This window comes from Oratosquilla oratoria, chromosome 9 (assembly GCF_046742065.1).
Source record: "Oratosquilla oratoria isolate Oo_2021 chromosome 9, ASM4674206v1, whole genome shotgun sequence".
NCBI classification, from domain to species: domain Eukaryota; kingdom Metazoa; phylum Arthropoda; class Malacostraca; order Stomatopoda; family Squillidae; genus Oratosquilla; species Oratosquilla oratoria.
In genome coordinates this window covers 77,875,252-77,890,955 of record NC_134785.1, presented here as the reverse complement: position 1 = coordinate 77,890,955, position 15,704 = coordinate 77,875,252, and the positions used below count along the sequence as shown (strand labels likewise).

The 15,704-nt window shown below is 38.7% G+C and overlaps 1 protein-coding gene across 3 annotated transcripts; it reads left to right on the top strand.

Moving 5' to 3' along the window:
- The first annotated feature begins 348 nt into the window (after positions 1-348).
- LOC143028630 (uncharacterized) lies at positions 349-12,667 on the top strand. 3 transcript variants are annotated; one of them, XM_076191033.1, is made up of 4 exons: positions 349-404; positions 2,795-2,925; positions 6,197-6,277; positions 6,669-11,491. In XM_076191033.1, exon 4 carries the CDS (start codon positions 6,747-6,749, stop codon positions 8,271-8,273), a length of 1,527 nt encoding a protein of 508 aa, XP_076047148.1. In that variant the 5' UTR covers positions 349-404; positions 2,795-2,925; positions 6,197-6,277; positions 6,669-6,746; the 3' UTR covers positions 8,274-11,491. The 3 variants fall into 3 exon arrangements, 2 of the variants coding, with proteins under 2 accessions (XP_076047148.1, XP_076047147.1); XR_012966749.1 differs by lacking the exons at positions 349-404; positions 6,669-11,491 and adding exons at positions 486-709; positions 11,722-12,667; XM_076191032.1 differs by lacking the exon at positions 349-404 and adding an exon at positions 486-709.
- The last annotated feature ends 3,037 nt before the right edge of the window (positions 12,668-15,704 follow it).

Genomic DNA, 15,704 nt, shown 5'->3' with positions numbered 1-15,704 from the left:
TTAGGGTATGAGTGGAAAAGGTGGTGAGGTAAACGCCAAAAAAAACTCCCCATACTCTGAGGAATCCTCAAGGACAAAACGTTAGTAATAGAACTCCTACGGTTTTTGGGGGTTTACCTCGCCACCCTTTGCACTCATTCTATCATACATATTTAATTATACGGGTATAATGACGCTAAGTAATCTAATTTATAAGAACACACCATGTAACAGTTAACAAGTGGGGGGTGGCAAATATGTATGAAAAACATTTTATATAAAACAGATATTGTGGAATTTAATGAACGTTATTTACAGAGATAAATAGAAACAATTTTCAAATAGCTGTTATTTTTTTAAGTTTACGGAGGGTGAGAAGATGCGAAGGGCCGTCACGTAATTTTGCATAAATTCTATTAGAAGAGGTATATAAAATGTGAGAAATTATGCAATATCTTTCACATATAATAGTTTATTGATATAAGAAAAATATCACTTCAGGTGATTCTTCGAACAGAATGTAAACATGATTAGCAGTCAAAGATTTGTGCGTTTTGTTTTGAGAGCGCTGCTCGTAGCTATTGTTCAAAACCTCATAGAACTCAAAAGAATAATCATGACTGCTCATGATTGCTGATATAACGAGATTAGATCATGGGAACCAATAAAACTTGCACACACTGCGTATTCCATGAATTGATTGTTACTGGTTTTTTGATGTGTTACAAATGTAAGGAAATGAGGCAAGTGATTGCACTGGGTCCAAAGCTTGTTCTGTAGTCATTCGTGTAATATCCCTAGGGTGTCTACTGTCTATTTCCTGAAGTCATGTAAAAGGGAAAGCTTATTGTCTACCCTTGATAGTTTCACCTTGCATACAATAACAAACTGAGATTATAATTTAGGTTACCTGACCTAAACCAAGCCTTGGGCAGTTGGGGCTTGGGCCATACTTGTTTCTATGCTTTAGGAGTGGGTAATTGGGTGGTTTTGTATTAGAGGTGAGGGGGGTTACATGGAAATGCTACAAGTATAATCAGTTCATTTACCTTCAAGTTAGGAATCACATTCTTGATTTATTTTTTTAGTGATTTGGTGAGAAAGTAATTTGGTATATTTGATTTTATTATTGGAAGTGGTCATTTAGTAATAAATGAAAATTTAATTTACTTATTGTTTGCAAACATTTTAAGATGTGAATAGTGAGGATATTTAAAGAGGCCAATTAGGTCATATAATGATATAAAATAAAAGTTGGTTATTAACCTTGCCTCTGGGAGGAGATAGGACGGGGATTCTTTTTTCTTATATATATATATATATATATATATGTATATATATTTTTTTTTTTTCTCTCTTTTCTTTTTTTTCGTGGATACTGTAATAGTGACAGTAGTTCTACCAAGTCCAAGCATTGTGAATGCAAAAGGCTTGTTATCTGCATCTCTCTCTGTAAGGGCTAGCATCCATACAAACTAGATGAATGGCCCCAACAGACCCATCGCATCAGATATTTTTAACATTTGGTGAAAGTTTGGTGAGATTGTCTTTGTTGCCCCTGCAAATGTACAAAGATGAAAAGACTTTCAAATACATGTACTTTCTCACAGTAAAATTTCAGTATCTCAAATAGCCTTCAAACCATTTTTTTAATTCCATTAAAAAAAAAAGAATGGGTCTGTTTTGGTTATTTTAAAAAGAAACATCATCAAAACCACTGCTTGATTTAGAGATGATGTAGACTACAACTGGCAATATGTGGCAGTCTTGTAAACAAACCTGAAGAGTACATCAACATCTATCAGATTGCCAGAAATTGGTCACGAAACATTGTCTGCTGATATCAAGTATTTTTGGATATGAGATGGTAGTAACAAAGCTGTGATCATTGGTTCCACCAAAGCCTCCAGTAGAGATTTATCACAAGAAACATCATGTACATGACCCATGTATACAATTGATGTCGAAATATGTGGATGAAACATGCAAACTCACCAGCTAGAACTTTGACAAATGATTGCCTGCATGACTCCTATAACAGCTCATTGTCAAATTTTCTGTCAGAGAATTCTGTATAGGATTCAGGAAGAGACTTGTTGTTGGCAGTGCTCACTTCATACCAGAGCTTTAAGGAGGTAGAATTGCCCTCTTGTGCTATGCTAGCTACAATAAAAGCCATACAAATGCTGTAAACCTAGGAACAAAATAAACCAAAAATTCTGAGTCAGCCATTCATGCACTGTGCAATATGGTACAAAGATGCACTCTGGCATGTTTGGAAAGCTCAAAACCTGAGAGGTGCAAAATCTGAAATTGGAAAGTCTGAACAGATTGCATTTTTTGGTGTTTTTGAGGAAAAAAAATTGGGTCAGGGCCATTTTCTCGGGTAGGGCAGGGACAATAACCAACTAATTTTTTCATTTGGCTTTAGATATTGGAACTTGACTTTTTCTATAGTGGTAGCTTAAATGATAATGTTGTAATTGATTCAAATCCCAATTCTTTCACCATACAAGCATAAATCTGTATGTCACTTAGTTTTACCTTGTTGTATTTTATGGGACGATAGCTATGATCGTAGTGAGCCATTCTCATATCTCTCCACATCCAGTTTGTTCTTAAAATCGCATATAGTTCTGGCATTCACTGTTTCTCTGTTCATTTTGTTCCAGACATCGATCACTCTATGTGAATTTATAGTATTTTATTTCCTCACACTTTCATCTAATACTATTTATCATAAGCCATTACAAGCAAGGGGAATTTAAGGGTTATAGTATTTCTTCACATCTTAAGGAGTTGTTCTTTCCCACAGTGACAAGGCAACAAAAGGAAGATGGGCCCCCAAAGGCACAATGCCCCAAAATAGGGACCGTCCACTGGCCCATTGTTCAAGGAACCTTGAAATATCCCAACTCCACCTGGAGGTGTATCCCCAAGGACCAGGTACCCTGTTTCCATAACAGACCCATTTATTCTTTCATAATAAATTAACTTCCTTCTTATAATTTTTTTCTAAAGGAGAGTAGCACATTTGTGCCTGCCCACTCACATAATTTTCTACAAGTTGAGGAGATTGAAATAAGCCCAGGCCTTCACCCATGTCCATTTCTCCAATGCAATAACTGCCACTCATTGATCCACTTACAATGTTTCAGTCACCAGTATGAAACACTACACAACACAACAAACTGGACCTTCTGCCCGCACACCTAACCCTTCAGCCAAACAACCCTCAACACATAACATATATTGTAAGCACAATACAAGTAAACATTAACAGAATGACAAACAAGTACACAAAGCTGCAGCAGTTGTTCCACAACCACACCATACATATCAGTCTAATATAAGAAAGTAAATTTTCATTACAAAGCACACTACCAGCCTTCACAGATAATAGTATAATCAGAGAATACAAAACACATCATGGTGGACTCCTAACACTTATTCACAGAAGTATATCATTCTCCAACAAAAGTAACTAAATAATCACAGACACTGCAGTAATCATCATTCAAACACAAATAAAACAACAAACATCATAAGCATCTACATACCACCTACCACATTAACACCACAAAAATACACACTCCATCTCAAATAACTCATTGATATAGCAAATTACTTAGTGGGTGGAGACCTGAATGCAAACCACTGTGTATAGCTAGACAGAGTTAGCAGGCCAGAGTAAAAACTTCCTAGACCTATTTCTCAATTTAATAATTCTAAACTCCAAAACAATCCACAAAACAAACCCCCTCCCCAACATACCAAGTTACCTCTTAGGCATCTCAATCGGTTTCCCCTCATTTCACCAAGAAATAACACTGGAAACCATTTATGGTACAAAGAGGTTTACAAACATCATACATACATATACCAAAGGCTTTTTTCCCCCTACATGGGGGGTAGCCAAAAAGAAAAAGGCATAGAAACCACTCCCACCCATTCCATTTCCTATATATTCCACTCCCCTTCACCCTCCTCTCTCCCTCTTGTCTTGGCACCTCCTGGATGACGGGTCATCCCTGCATCCTGTCCACTGCCCTGGGTCAGAAGCAGTGTCACAAGACACAGCACATCCACAGCAAGGCCGCTTCATAAATTTGGCGACCCCCCTTCTCTGTCCCCGCCTGCAGAAAAGGACAAGACGGGGGAGAAATCTCTTCGGGCTGCGTCAAAAATTTTTCTCATACATACTTCCTCACCCCCCATCCCCCACCCACTCCCCCTCATGCTTCACAGCATCATCTATACACAACCCCTCTCCATTCACCCCTATCTTCTGTTCTCTCCCGTCCTTCCTCCACAGACATTCCCCTCTTTTGTAATGCCCCTTTCACCCCATCCATCCATCTCATCCTAGGATGCCCCCTCATATCACTCCTTCCACCTATGCCTTCCACATCATACTAAAACAAATAAGAAACATATTCTTAGAGGCTACTGGGAAAATACAACCCAAATTTCACACCCAAGACTACCTTCCTAATAAAAGAGAAGGTAAAAAGAAACTATCACAGCAAGGAAAAGAACAGTTATGGGTTCTAAAGATATCACAAAACATTTGTATGAAAAAGGGGAGAGGGTAGAAATATACAGATTCCTTGGTGAAACAGATAAAGCCACACAATCAACTAGAGAACCTAACATCCCACATACCTATCTTTCTTCTGTCTGCCATTTCTAAACTGATAAAAAGGCTGATCTTGGAGAGAATCATCATATGTGTACCTATCCCAACATGGATTGAAAGGTCACACTACCAACTCTGCTCACAAAACTCACTCAACAAGTATTGGAAAGCTTCAACAAAAAAGTGCCACTTGACACCATAGTACAGTAATGGCAATAGATATAAATAAAGCTTTGACACCATTGGGCAGTCCCTAGACACATCCTGTCAAAAAAAGATTGTAAAATTGAAGTTCACAACAATGACATGAAGACTTCTTAGCTGGTGGAGAATTTAGAGTATATCAGATCATATATCTATCAGGAACTAAAAGTCTCCCAAGAATCAATACTATCACCCATGCTATTTAACTTATTCACACATGACCTCGCTACTCCAAACAGAGATCAACATCAAAGCACTCACATATACAGTAACCTAATGTTAATCGTTCACTAACTATCAGTTTAACCCTTCTTTCATTTAGTTTAAAACTGGTAACTGCACCTCTCCTAAGATTATAAACCAGTAAAATAGAGATTGCCCCACACTATACAACACAGACAACAGTAAAAAATTTCATCACAGAGATATCTGTGTGAGGGCTCATGGACCATTGCTAGCCACAGGAAAGGAATCATACATTCTAGATTATTTTACATTTTGAATGAACCAGGAACTATTGATAGGTTTTTATTGTGGTCCTGCAAAGTGGATATTGGAGAGAATGATCTCCCACTGCTTTTCTTCTAATCCCATTAACACCCCCACCTCCATCTGGAGGTGTATAGCATGTAACCTCAGGACCGAGTCCATGATTTCTATCAATTTTGACCATCATTCCACTTTTTCACATATGGGAACTGACAACTGGTGACTGCTCCCTCCTACTTTTCTCATCATCCTCTTCCTTTTCCATCCACCAGCTGGTGACACAGAAACATCTGCACTAATACAACAGTAAACATCAGCATTTCTTTCCAGAAAGTTCTAAGGGAGGTTATGAGAACCATTGTTTGCCATTGTGGGTTTCCAGTCATTGAAACAGTTATAATTATGATCATAATTGAATAATTTTTGCAAATCCAGCAACAGCCCTAACTACAACTGTAGCTATGGATCCATGAGGACCATTGTTTGCCATTGAAACAGTTATTATTATGATCATAATCGAGTAATTTTTGCAAATCCAGTAACAGCTTTTACTACAACTGTAGCTATAGATCCATTTTTACAAGTGCTTTGTTAATAAATGGTAGTAATAGGAATGTACTAGAGTATTATCATTGGGGTCTTCATTACTGTTAGTACAGGGCCAAGACATTTAAAAGGAAGGCAAATTCACTTTAAGGCATACTTATTATTTACTATGTATCCTCTTGAATAAAAAAAAGTCCATAGTAAGGTCAATTCTCCTTTACAGAGTGTTTCATATATATAAGTATATTCATTGCATTGTCCATGTGCATAACTGGAGCTTTTCTTCCTATAATCATATAAAGTGAGCTGGCATTAATAAATTGTAGTTTTTTCAATTAGATGCAGTGGAGGAGGTAAGCTAATTGGATGTGATGGGACAAAAGTAGTCTGTGACACTACACCTTGCATCTCCAGATGAAGGTACAGTAGTACATGTTTGTAAATGATGAAATAGGTATAACTTCCTGTCAAAAGAAATGTAATGAATAATGAAGTATTTTAAATAGAGCTAGGTAAAAAGAATTTTTGTAATGTTTATGTCTCAGCTGTAGTAAGTGAAGTTAATTCAATTAGTTATTATAGTGGAAACTATATAAAGCCTTCTGTTTTAGTACTAACTTAAGATTACAGTGTGGAGCTATTGAAAAGTATACAGGTTGTACATTTTCCCAAAAAAATACTTAAGTACTGTGAAGTTAAGTTGCATCTAAGGCTTTCGTAAGAATTGTGGGTTCCTAGTAAGAATGATTTTTTTAGGAATGCATATATATTTCCTATTTCAGTAAATTGTTTTAATGACTAGATACATCAGTTTCAGATTTTTCATAATAGTAAAACAAGAACAAAATTACAATATCATACTCTCGATCCCTGAAGATTGCACACAACAATGCCAAAAGTATCCAGTGGGAAAAAAATACCTGTAAATGCAGGCAGTAACATAGAAAGAAGTCCAAAAGATACACATATGAAAGAAAAATGTGAAGAGGACATTTATTCTGATGCTGTATCTTTGTCCAAGTTTTCTCACAAGAGAAAGATAGAGGATAAGACAGTTTATAAGTGCAGAGAATGCAAGTCTGTATTTGCCAGTTCATATCTTTTAAAGGTCCATTTCAGGACACACACAGGTGAGAGCCCTTATAAATGTACTGTTTGTGAAGCTTCATTCTCTCAGTCTGGTCATTTAAAGGCTCATTTGAGTATACATACAGGTGAGAAACCTCATGAATGCACTGTCTGTGATACTTCATTTGCTCTACCGAGTAACTTGAAACGTCATATGAGAATTCACACAGGAGAAAAGCCTTACAAATGCACATCCTGCTCTGCATCATTTTCACAGTCATGTCATTTAAGGGACCATATGAGGACTCACACTGGTGAAAAGACTCATAAATGTACTCTTTGTGAGTCATCATTTTCATATCCTTCTGGTCTGAAATATCATATGAGGACTCATACAGGTGAAAAAACTCATAAATGTGAGTATTGTGAGGCTTCATTTTTTCGGACAGGTAATTTGAATGTTCATTTAAGAAAACATGGTGTGATTAGAAAGAGCAGAAGAGAAGCAATTTTCAAAAAAGAAATATACAGCAGGGGAAAAACTGAGAACAATAAAGAAATAGACAGCAAGAAAGAAATAAACCAAGAGGAGAAATATATAAAAGAGAAACTTAAAGTAAACACCATACCTCATGTTGCATCTTCTTCTAAAGTTTGTCATGTGAACAGTAAAGATGAGACAGCTCGTAAATGCACAGTGTGTAGTTCTTTATTTCCCAGTTTATATCTCTTAAAGGTTCATACTTGGACACACAGGGGTGAAAAGCCTTATAAATGCACTGGATGTGAAGCATCATTCTCTCAGTCAGGTCACTTGAAGGCTCATTTAAGTATTCATACAGGTGAGAAACCTCATGAATGCACTGTCTGTGATGCTTCATTTTCTCAACCCAGTAATCTGAAACGTCACTTGAGAATTCACACAGGCGAAAAGCCATATCATTGTACTCTATGTACTGCGTCATTTTCACAGTCCTGTCACTTGAAGGATCATATTAGGACTCACACAGGAGAGAAGGCTCATAAATGCACACTCTGTGAATCTTCATTTTCTTATCCATCTGGTCTAAAATATCACATGAGGACTCACACAGGAGAGAAGCCTTATAGATGTACCCTGTGTGAGGCTTCATTTTTCCGATCAGGTAATTTAAAGGTTCACATGAGAACACATACTGGTGAAAAACCTCATAGATGTACTATTTGTGAGGCTTCATTCTCACAGTCTGGTTATTTAAAGTCACACATGAAGACTCATGCAGATGTTCCTCACAAGTGTACTTTTTGTGAGGCTTCATTTTTTCACTTGAATGATCTTATGGCCCATATTTTGACTCACACAGGTTAGAAGACTTGTTGAATACTTTCTTCATTTTATTTTATCAATCTGAAGTTTTATTTCCTTTTCTGAGTCGATCTTTATATGTCATCTTTATTTATATGTGCAATTGTTTGAATTAATATGTATGTATTTGTGTCTGTTTTCCTTTGGTTTTGCCTAACTTTCCTTTATTTTCAGATTTGAATATTCTTTCTTTGTTATTCTTCCATATATAACTGATGCCATATTTCTTCCCAATTAAGATACCATTCACTTTTTTTTTTTTTTTTCCAATCTTCATATCTTTATCAGTATTTCCCTTTTTCTTTTCTCATAGCAAAATTCACTCATAGTTGTTTGATTTTTTTTTCTCTTATATATTTCTCTTATGCATTATATACTTTCATTTCTGCATTGTCTTTGACTCAAGTGGTGAGGGATGATGCTTTAATCGACAAGGTGCTAAGATGGGATGAAACGTGAATGGGTTTTGGATTGGCATGGATGATTGTATGATTTGACTCTGCCAATTCCATTATAGAGGCAAAAGACCCTTTGTTATGTATGTATTGTGCAATACATTTCAAAGTACCTTTCTTCATTTATTTCCATTTCTTTTAATATTTTATTTTTAATGTTTAAATTTCCTCATTTTATACTGTCTTGTAGTTTTTTACCTGACATATATTTTTCTAAGAGTTCTGTCCATAGTGATGTATACATTATATATATATATACATATATGTATAGATATATATTATCTTCTGGCTTTATGGTCATGAGATTATGGTTTGACTTAATGTAACTAATTTATACTGTACTTCTTTTATAAGATACAGAGTTATGTCTTTATGGAATATTGAGGTGTACCTGAATGTTGTTGTCCTGGAAGATGGGCAATAGAGAATCATCCCTATGCTGCTTATTTTCAAAACTCATCAACACCCTCACCTCCATTTGAAGGTGAAACCTTTAAATTACCCTCAGTCTCAAAACTGGGCCCAGGGTCTCTCTCATTCATCTTCAGCTGTATTTCCTCCACTGCTTCACATAAGGAGAGCTGACAACCAGCAACTGCTACCCTCCACCAGTTAGTATAAGCTGGTGATATAAAAAATGTCCCACACTAAAGTAGTTTCTTCCCAAAGAGATTTATGGGAGGGCCTGAGGACCATTGTCAGCCACTGTTGGGCTGCAGGTTTCATGATGGTGAAACTTAAAACAACAATTAATTAAACAATGTATCTTCATTGATTAACACATACATACCTTATACAGTATTTGAATGACAAAAATATATTACTAATGTGTATGGAAATTAAAAACTTATCTCTCTAAATAAGTTGCTTCTTATATATGTCACTGATTGATTAAAATAAAATTAAAATTACATACATACGTATACCAAGGATTTTTTCCCCATACAAGAGAGGTAGCCAAAGTCAAAAGCATAAACCCATTCCCACCCATTTCATCCACACATACTCCACTCCCATTCACCACCTCTCCTTCCCTCTTTTCTTGGCTTTTCCTGGATGACAAGTCATCCCTGCATCTCGCCCACTGCCTTGGGTCAGAAACAATGCAGAAAGACACAGCACATCCACAGCAAGGCTGCTTCATTCAATCGGTGACCCCCCCCTCTCTCCGTCCCTTCATACAGAAAAAGAGAAGACAGGGAGAAATCCCTTTGGGCTGCATCAGAATATCATTCACACATACACTCACCCCCTCCCCATCCCCCCACTCGCTCACTTCCATGCATCATCCATACACAACCATTCTCCACTCACCCCTATCTTCTGTCTTCTCCCTTCCTTCCTGAATAGATATCTCCACTTTCCCAATGCCTCTTTTACCCCATCCATCCATCTTGCCCTTGGTTACCCCCTCATTTTCACTATATCCACCTCTGCCCTCCACACTTCTTTAACTAATCTTTCTTCACTCATTCTTTCCATAATAAATAATTTTATTATTATTATTACAAATTTATAAGAATCATGTTAAAAGAATCATAAAATATCTTTAAGGAAGACCTCCCATTCTTATTCCTTTTATCTTATTGAACTCCAATCTACTTCTTCAAAGTACTTTTTCATTTCTGCAAAGTTAGCTTTTTCATAGTTGTATCTTCCTTGTATGTATGATTCTTCTCTTATTTCTGTCCTATTTATTTCTAGAATAAATTTAAAGACTACATGATAATTTTTACCTCGCAGGCACTGAGACTGTTTCTAAGTCATTAGGTATAGTACTGGAAGGGGAGCACTTGCCAAATATCTTCTGTCCGTATTTGAAAAGGTGGAAGAAATACAATCAAAATTGATAGAGATCTTGGTTCTGAATCATCAGGTAAAGGTGATGTTTATGGGTTTAGAGCATGGGTAGTTGGGACAGTCTCTGATGACCAGCTTGCACTACCATCACAGTTTGACCTGTTTTGTTACAGTCATTCATGTGAAAAAATAAATAGATAAAGAGAAAAGTTATATTGATGACAAAATATTGTCATGAGAAGATTTGGTTGTATTATGATTTATTTATAAACATCTCCATCCTGATGATATTAGACCTGTCAAGTGCAAAATATTCAGTAATTTCTAAGAGTAGGTCAGTCATTTGTACATTCTATACTTTTTACATTCAGGAAAATATCAGGGAAGAATTGATGGAGAAATTGGTTAAGGTGAATTAAAATGTAGTAGGACCTTGACTCATAGCTAACATGATTACCATAGAACAAGACTAGGTAGTGTGATTGTACACTTTGCTATGAACAGATGAACTGTTATTGTGATGAACATACTGCTTATAACATTTCTTATGGAAGTATTGAAAGAGTAAAAGGTATTCTTATGATAATCTTTTTATTGACTAAAATCTGGTTGAGACCACAGTAGTGGTATGTGTTATTGTAAAGAATGAATAACCTTTCCTTAGCCCAGCACAAAGAAATTCAGGGCATAAAACCAAATTACATTAAATACTGATTATAGAGGAGTGTAAAATATGCTTTGTCACTGGTTGACTATAATCTGAAAACTGGCATAAAATGATGAAGAAATTTTAGTATTTGTGATGTTTTCTTTGTTCCCTCTTGAGTACATTGTTAGATACACTACCTGCTCACCATCTTTTTTTGGGTCTGGAAGGGTTGCTGCTCCCTTGCTTTTTTATTGGTTGTGTTCTCTTTATTTTGGCCACCTATTAGGAGACCTTGCTGGGCAGGGCTTCTCAGCCAAGTAGACGAAGTTTTTTTTTTTTTTTTTTTTTTTTTTTTTTTTTTTTTTTTGGGGGGGGGGGGGGGGGGGGGGGGGGGGGGAAGCAGAGTATATCCTGAAAAAGGCTGCTCAGATATAAGAGACTGCTGCCCTGTACAGGGTGACTACTGAGCCTGCGCTCTCTTCATGTGGATTGTGACTCCAAGGCTCATCAATGGTTTCTCAAGCAGTTGTCATTTTTACATCTTCAGCTTGCCAGGCCTGTTGAGACAACGCTCCTCCTTTTTCATCTGGGCTTGGGACCAGCAATGAGAGTTTTACCATACAAGTAAATCTTCAGACAGTGCAAAATCTCTTTGAATAGACCTTTAGTGTTGGTGTTGACATATGTTGTGAGTTTTTCTAGAATGTGCAACAATGACAGAGAAGTATTTTGTTCTATTTTAAGTATTAAGTGTACAAGGCACAAGGCCTTAAATCAATATTTACTCCAATTGATGAATATGTTTTTTATTTGAAACAATTGCCAGTATGAAAACATTCAGTTGTGGTAAACCTTCAAAGTACTGGCATAGAGTGCATATTGTTTAAGTTTATGAGGGGGAAAAAACAGAAAATTATTGGTTAGACTATGGAACATTGTCTTAGTATGCAGTAAGGTGATAAATGTATATAATTGTATCCAGATCATGTTAAATTGACAAGGTTGATGTAAGTTCCCTGGAGTAGAAAACAAGAACCCAACCAATCAGCAGTAGTTTGTGAGCCTTCCATAGATTTCTCTGGGATGAAATGTTGGATTGCTCTATGCATTGAGTGATTCTCCTACAGTAATTAGAGATGTGGTGCTCTTTTCCCCAGAGGAGAAGCTAATTGCTGCCTCACCACTACCAAGTGGTGCCCCAGGGATTGAGTCTCAACAAGGAAGTCTGTGCATCGAGTAAGGTAGTAACTGAATGAATATTTCAGTCACTATCATATCTTTTCTTCCTACTGTCTAATAATATTCATTCTTCTCTTCTAATCTGATAGAAGTCCTGCAGTGATGGTCTGTGGCAATGGGCAAAAAGTACATACATACATATACCAAGGCTTTTTCCCCCTTACAAGGGAGGTAGCCAAAAAGGAAAAGGCATAAAATCATTCCCACCCATTCCATCCCTGAATACACTCCACACCCCTCCACCCTCCCTCTTATCTTAGTACCTCCTGGATGACGGGTCATCCCTGTACCTTGTCCACTGCCCTGGGTCAGAAGCAGTGTTGCAAGACACAGCACATCCACAGCAAGGCTGCTTCATTAAATCGGCGACCCACCCTCTTCATCCCCCCATGTATAAAAGGAGAAGACGGGGAGAAATCCCTTTGGGCTGCATCAAATTTTGCTCACACATACTACCTCACCCCCATCCCCCTGCCCATTCCACCTCATGCATCACATCATCATCCATATACAACCATTCTCCATTCATCCCTGTCTTCTGTCCTCTCCCATCCTTCCTCAACAGACATTCCCTTCTTCCCCAAAGCCCCCTTCACCATATCCATCCACCTCATCCTAGGACGTCCCCTCATGTTCACTCCCTCCACATCTGCCTTCCATACCTCTTTTACTAGTCTTCACTCATTCTTTCCATGTGTCCAAACCATCCTAATACTCTTCCATCAACCCTATCTCCCAACTCCCTTTCCACCCCTGTTCTCCTCCTCACCTCCTCATTTCTCACTCTATCTAGCCTAGTAACCCTCATCATATTTCTCAGACACCTAATCTCAAACACATTCAAACTCCTTCTCTCTTCCTCTCTTATGTTCCATGTTTCTGCCCCATACAGTGCTATTGACACAATCACTCATTCATACAGTCTCCTCTTAGCATCCATTCCCAAATGTCTATTCCTCATTACACTTTTTAATCCACCAAGGCATTTACTTGCTTCTCTCAATCTACCTTCTACCTCCACCTCCACTCCACCTTTTTCTGCCACATTTGCACCCAAGTATCTAAAACTATCCACTTCCTCCAGTCGCTCTCCCTTAATGCTCACTTCCAGTCTGCTGCCACTTTCACCCCTTGAACATATCATCACCTTACTTTTACCCAAATTTATCTTCAGCTTTCTTCTATCATACACTCCCCCAAACTCTGTCACTAACTTCCTCAATCCCTCCTCCGATCCTGCCACAAGCGCAGTGTCGTCCGCAAACAACAGCTGGCTCACCTTCCACTTTTCTCCATTTTCTTTAACAATCTCCAATCCCTGACCCACTACCCTTGCATTTACCTCTCGCACTACCCCATCCATGTACAAGTTGAACAGCCAGGGTGACATTTCCGTCTGGGGTATTGGCTGCATGTTATTGTGCTGCATGTTATTGTGGCAAAGTAACATGCAGTTGATACTTTAGGGTGTATATGGGGTGCCCCTACAGACCAGAGCCACACATCATTTTGTCTGTGATAGGGGAAAACTCTGTTCATAGAGAAATTATGACACTTGTATACTACGACTGTCCCTCCGTTATGCTGTCCCCCAACCCCTTGTTACTCTCCTGTACAATTTCTCTAAATATTCATTTCCTTTTTTGCCTACCTACTCTGTGGTGGGGGAAAAGAATACTGCCACCAAGTATTTCCACTTAGATCGTAAGAGGCGAGAAAAAAGGGGTGGGGATTGGGACTAGGCATCCTTCTCCCTGTAGCCCCACAGGGGACATTACTAAAAAAAGTAAAGGGCAAAAAGTGATCTCTGGAAATATCCTCATCACATCCCACACAAAGTGATGCAGGCCCATGGTACTGCAGCAATACAGCTCAGCAGTTGCTTGGACATCTAAACCGTTCTTTTGATCCACTTTGCTTGCCTCACATTGGGAAAGGGCTAGAAAATCTGCCCACACATAATCTGCCCTTTCCCCACCTGGCTGGAGAACTACCTCCAGCAAGTCACTCAGTCTGTAGCCACGATAATGGAACAAATAAGAAGTCAAGTGAAGGGATTGGGCAGCAGTTCTCCAAGATCCATCAACCCCAAACCCCCCTGCTGCTACTCTGCCCTGTCCTGCCTTGTAGCATTCGCAACAAAGAGAACTAGAGAAGAAGAAAATAAGGAGAAAGAAGAAAATAAACAGAAAAAGGAGGGAAAAAAGAAGGAATATAAGAAGTGGAAGAAGAAGAAAAGGTGAAGAAAAATAAAAAGTATAAGAAGACCAAGGAGAAGGAGGAAGACGAGGATAAAGAGGTGAGAGGGGAGGAGAAGGAGGGTGAGGAGAAGAGGAAGTATAAGAAGACCAAGGTGAAGGAGGAGGAGTAGGAGGGTGAGGAGGAGGAGGAGAAGAAGAGGAAGAAGAAGAAGGAGGAGGAGGAGGAACTTAAAAGATGTGATGGTGAGAACACCGATTCTGCCGAAGAGAAGTTCGAAGCGAGAATCTTCGTGGTGGTGCAGTACGAGGAGGACGCGGCGGGAGAGAAATCCGTCCCACTCAAAATATGAAAAGAAGAATAGAAAGGTAAAACCAGGAAGGAGGAAGAGGTGGAGAAAGGAGACGTACGAGAGAGGAGCGAAGACGAGGAGAGAGAAAATAGAAGGAGAAGGGGTTGGGAAGAAGAAGAGAAAAATAGAAGAGGAGAGGAGGAGGGACAAATAGGAAGAAGAGAAGATTAGGAATAGGTGAAAGTGAGAAGAACAGAAGGAAAGAAGGGGAAGATATGGAGGAGGAGCTGGAAACAGAGAAGGAATAGGAAAGAGGAGGAAGAAGAGAGAGGAGAAGGAGGAGAAAATGAGAAGAATAGAAGGAAAGAGGGGAAAGATGAATAGGAGGAGAAGGAAGAGGAAAGAGAAGAGGACGAGGAGTGAAGGTGGCAGCGAGGCTACCGTATACAGCGGCAAAGTTCTGCTCGACCGCCATTAATAGACCCATCCTCTGAACCTTTTCTTCTTCCCTCCTCTTCCTCCCTCTTCCTTTTCATCCTCCTCTTCCTCCTCCTCCTGAGGTCTTATCTCCCGCTCAACCTTTGAAGTGTTCAAATTTTCATTCTCGAGTTCGAGCAGACTCCTTCGTGGCGCCTTCGATCCCCCTCGGCAGTCTTCTTCTCCTTTTGGGCCCAAAAGCTCTCCGAAGTCCATTTCCAAGACCCTTCTTCTTTCCCCAGCCCCCCTCCCTTCTCCCCCTCCTCCTCAGGACCTCCTCCCAAGGCTGGCAACAAAACAGCATTGGCGGCCGGGAGACGGTC